At 54.5% G+C, this 2,106-nt stretch overlaps 1 protein-coding gene across 1 annotated transcript in view; it reads right to left on the bottom strand.

Moving 5' to 3' along the window:
- Window positions 1-1,894, bottom strand: part of LOC104160267 (PH and SEC7 domain-containing protein 1-like) — a gene marked incomplete at both ends in the record, with an annotated part of 3,009 nt that extends 1,115 nt beyond the window's left edge. The window contains 4 exons of the mRNA XM_009698360.1: window positions 409-521; window positions 1,107-1,179; window positions 1,386-1,399; window positions 1,700-1,894. Coding sequence (XP_009696662.1) covers window positions 409-521; window positions 1,107-1,179; window positions 1,386-1,399; window positions 1,700-1,894 — 395 coding nt within the window. The remainder of the gene's footprint in view (window positions 1-408; window positions 522-1,106; window positions 1,180-1,385; window positions 1,400-1,699) is intronic.
- Between the last annotated feature and the right edge of the window lie 212 nt (window positions 1,895-2,106).

Genomic DNA, 2,106 nt, shown 5'->3' on the forward strand with positions numbered 1-2,106 from the left:
AAAGACGTGAAACAGTACAAAGTGGGTGCCTGTGCCTCCCCAAGTGCCAGGCACCTGAGTTTTCTCACCTGGCTATTCCCTGAGCTGAGGGTCTGAGAGCTGGGGTCTATTTGGTGAAGAGGGCCTTCTCTTGCCCCTTGTGCTAATCTGCTCAAGGTCAGAATAAGGATGGGTTGAGCCTCAATTATGCGTGATCCAACTGGAGCAGGTTTGTTTTTTTTTTTTAAAAAAAATAATCTAAAGCATCTGACATTTGAGGGAAATTACATCTCTGTAGCCAGGGCTGTCTCCTAAGGCGTCAGTACAGGCTGTCAGCCTGCTCTCTGGTTTCAGTTTGAGCACCTTCACTGAGTTGACGAATGCATGGGTTTGCTTGAAACACACATGGACAAACACACAGTTTCTTACCCTCTGAAGAGATGGCATTGGGATTACACTCGTAATAGCGCTGGGAAAAATGAGCCAGCACTCGCTCTCGCTCTTGCGTCTCTCCCATCAAGGCCAGCTCCTTTAGAAACGACCTGAAGGAGCAGCAGTAGCATTAGTCTCACATGAAGCCCACCAGTAGCTTCTCCAACCTGCCCTGCACAGGAGTGGACCTGTCCTTTCTGGGTTGGAGATCTCCCCTGTGTGCTGGATGAAGCCCTGCCATCACGCATCCCTCCCAGCCCGCTGCAGGACTCCTGTCGAAGCCCACAGGCTGGCCATACCCTGCCAGCACATTGCAGAGACCTACAGCCAGCCCCAGGCAATACAACAGCCAGCCCCAGGAACTACACCTGGAAAGCAGGTGGGGGTAACACTAGGAAGGTCCAGGCTCAAGGCCTGGAAAGCCAGTCCTAGGCGAACCTAGCTGTCATCCAACTGCACTGACCATTGAGTTAAGACCAGGGATGCTCTTTCTTGGTTGTGTGGCTGAGAGATCACTTTGGGAATTGCCCTCCCCTATTTAAAAAAGCAAGAGGATCTCCAGGTGGGAGCCATGGGGTCTGCCTGCTCCTGCAGAACTCTGCATGGGTGTGCAGCTGCGGAAGACACGGTCTCCTGGGACCCCACTCACGTGGCCATCATACACGCATGCACATGTATACACACTCAATTCTGACCTGAGCGCCTGGTCCAGGCTCATCCCTGTGAACACAAAGAACTTCAGATATTCCCCTGCCACCATCCAAAAAACTGAAAGAGAAAAGGAAGGGGTGAGAGTGGGATCGACCAGACCATGGGGACAGCTGAAGGCACACAGGGGTGGCGTGGATTCTAGGAGGCTGGGTGCTCCCCAGGGCTGTGGGAAGTGTGCTGAGGACAGACACTCCCCATACTCCCATGAAACTCAGAGGAGTCACCCACAGATCCAATGGGAATACTGGGCATGTAAGCAAAACTGGAGAAGCTAGAGCTGGAATGGCCCACGAGAGGCCAGCTAGCCGTTCCCCTGCCCCAACACCTTCCTGAAACATCCAAGATGCAGTCATGGTAGGAAGGTACCAAAACCTTGCGTGATGCGTGATGGCAGGTTTTAAGATCTTTAGAGGGAACACCTGGTGCAGATGTACCAGTCATGGGGAGTGGGTTTTGGGGTCCTGCCAGCTATTCCCTGCCAGCCCAGTGCCCTGCAAGGGCAGCAGCCATGGGTGCACCGCGGGTGCAGGTGGGCCCTTTGCAGAACAGACCGTTCCTTGCGAATACCCACACGTACTTCTTCCCCAGGTGGCGGGCCACATCTGCTTTTTTAAAGCCATCCAGGTTGTACAGCCTCTTGGCCAGGCGTTTGGCGGCCTCCAGGTCAGCCTTGTGCCCATTGGAGAGGGTGTCCGTGCTGCCCAGGGCCAGCTGCTCCACGCTGTCCATCTCTGAGTCCGAGTCTGAAACCAGCTGGCTCAGGGGGTGGTCGCTGCAATGGGAAGGGACAGTCTGCATTAGCCTGCCTACAGATCCTCTCCTCATTCAGCTTCTTGGGAAACGCGGGTTCCTCACCTGGCTTTGGAGACCAGCTACTCACTGCTGGGACCCAGGATGAACAACACTGGTTAGAGACAATCCAAGGTCAGGTCTGGGAGCTAAGGGAAGGTTTGGGGATGCAGCTGGAGGAGAGGTAGGGTGACA

Source organism: Cariama cristata, unplaced genomic scaffold, assembly GCF_000690535.1.
Source record: "Cariama cristata isolate BGI_N322 unplaced genomic scaffold, ASM69053v1 scaffold27810, whole genome shotgun sequence".
NCBI classification, from domain to species: Eukaryota; Metazoa; Chordata; class Aves; order Cariamiformes; family Cariamidae; genus Cariama; species Cariama cristata.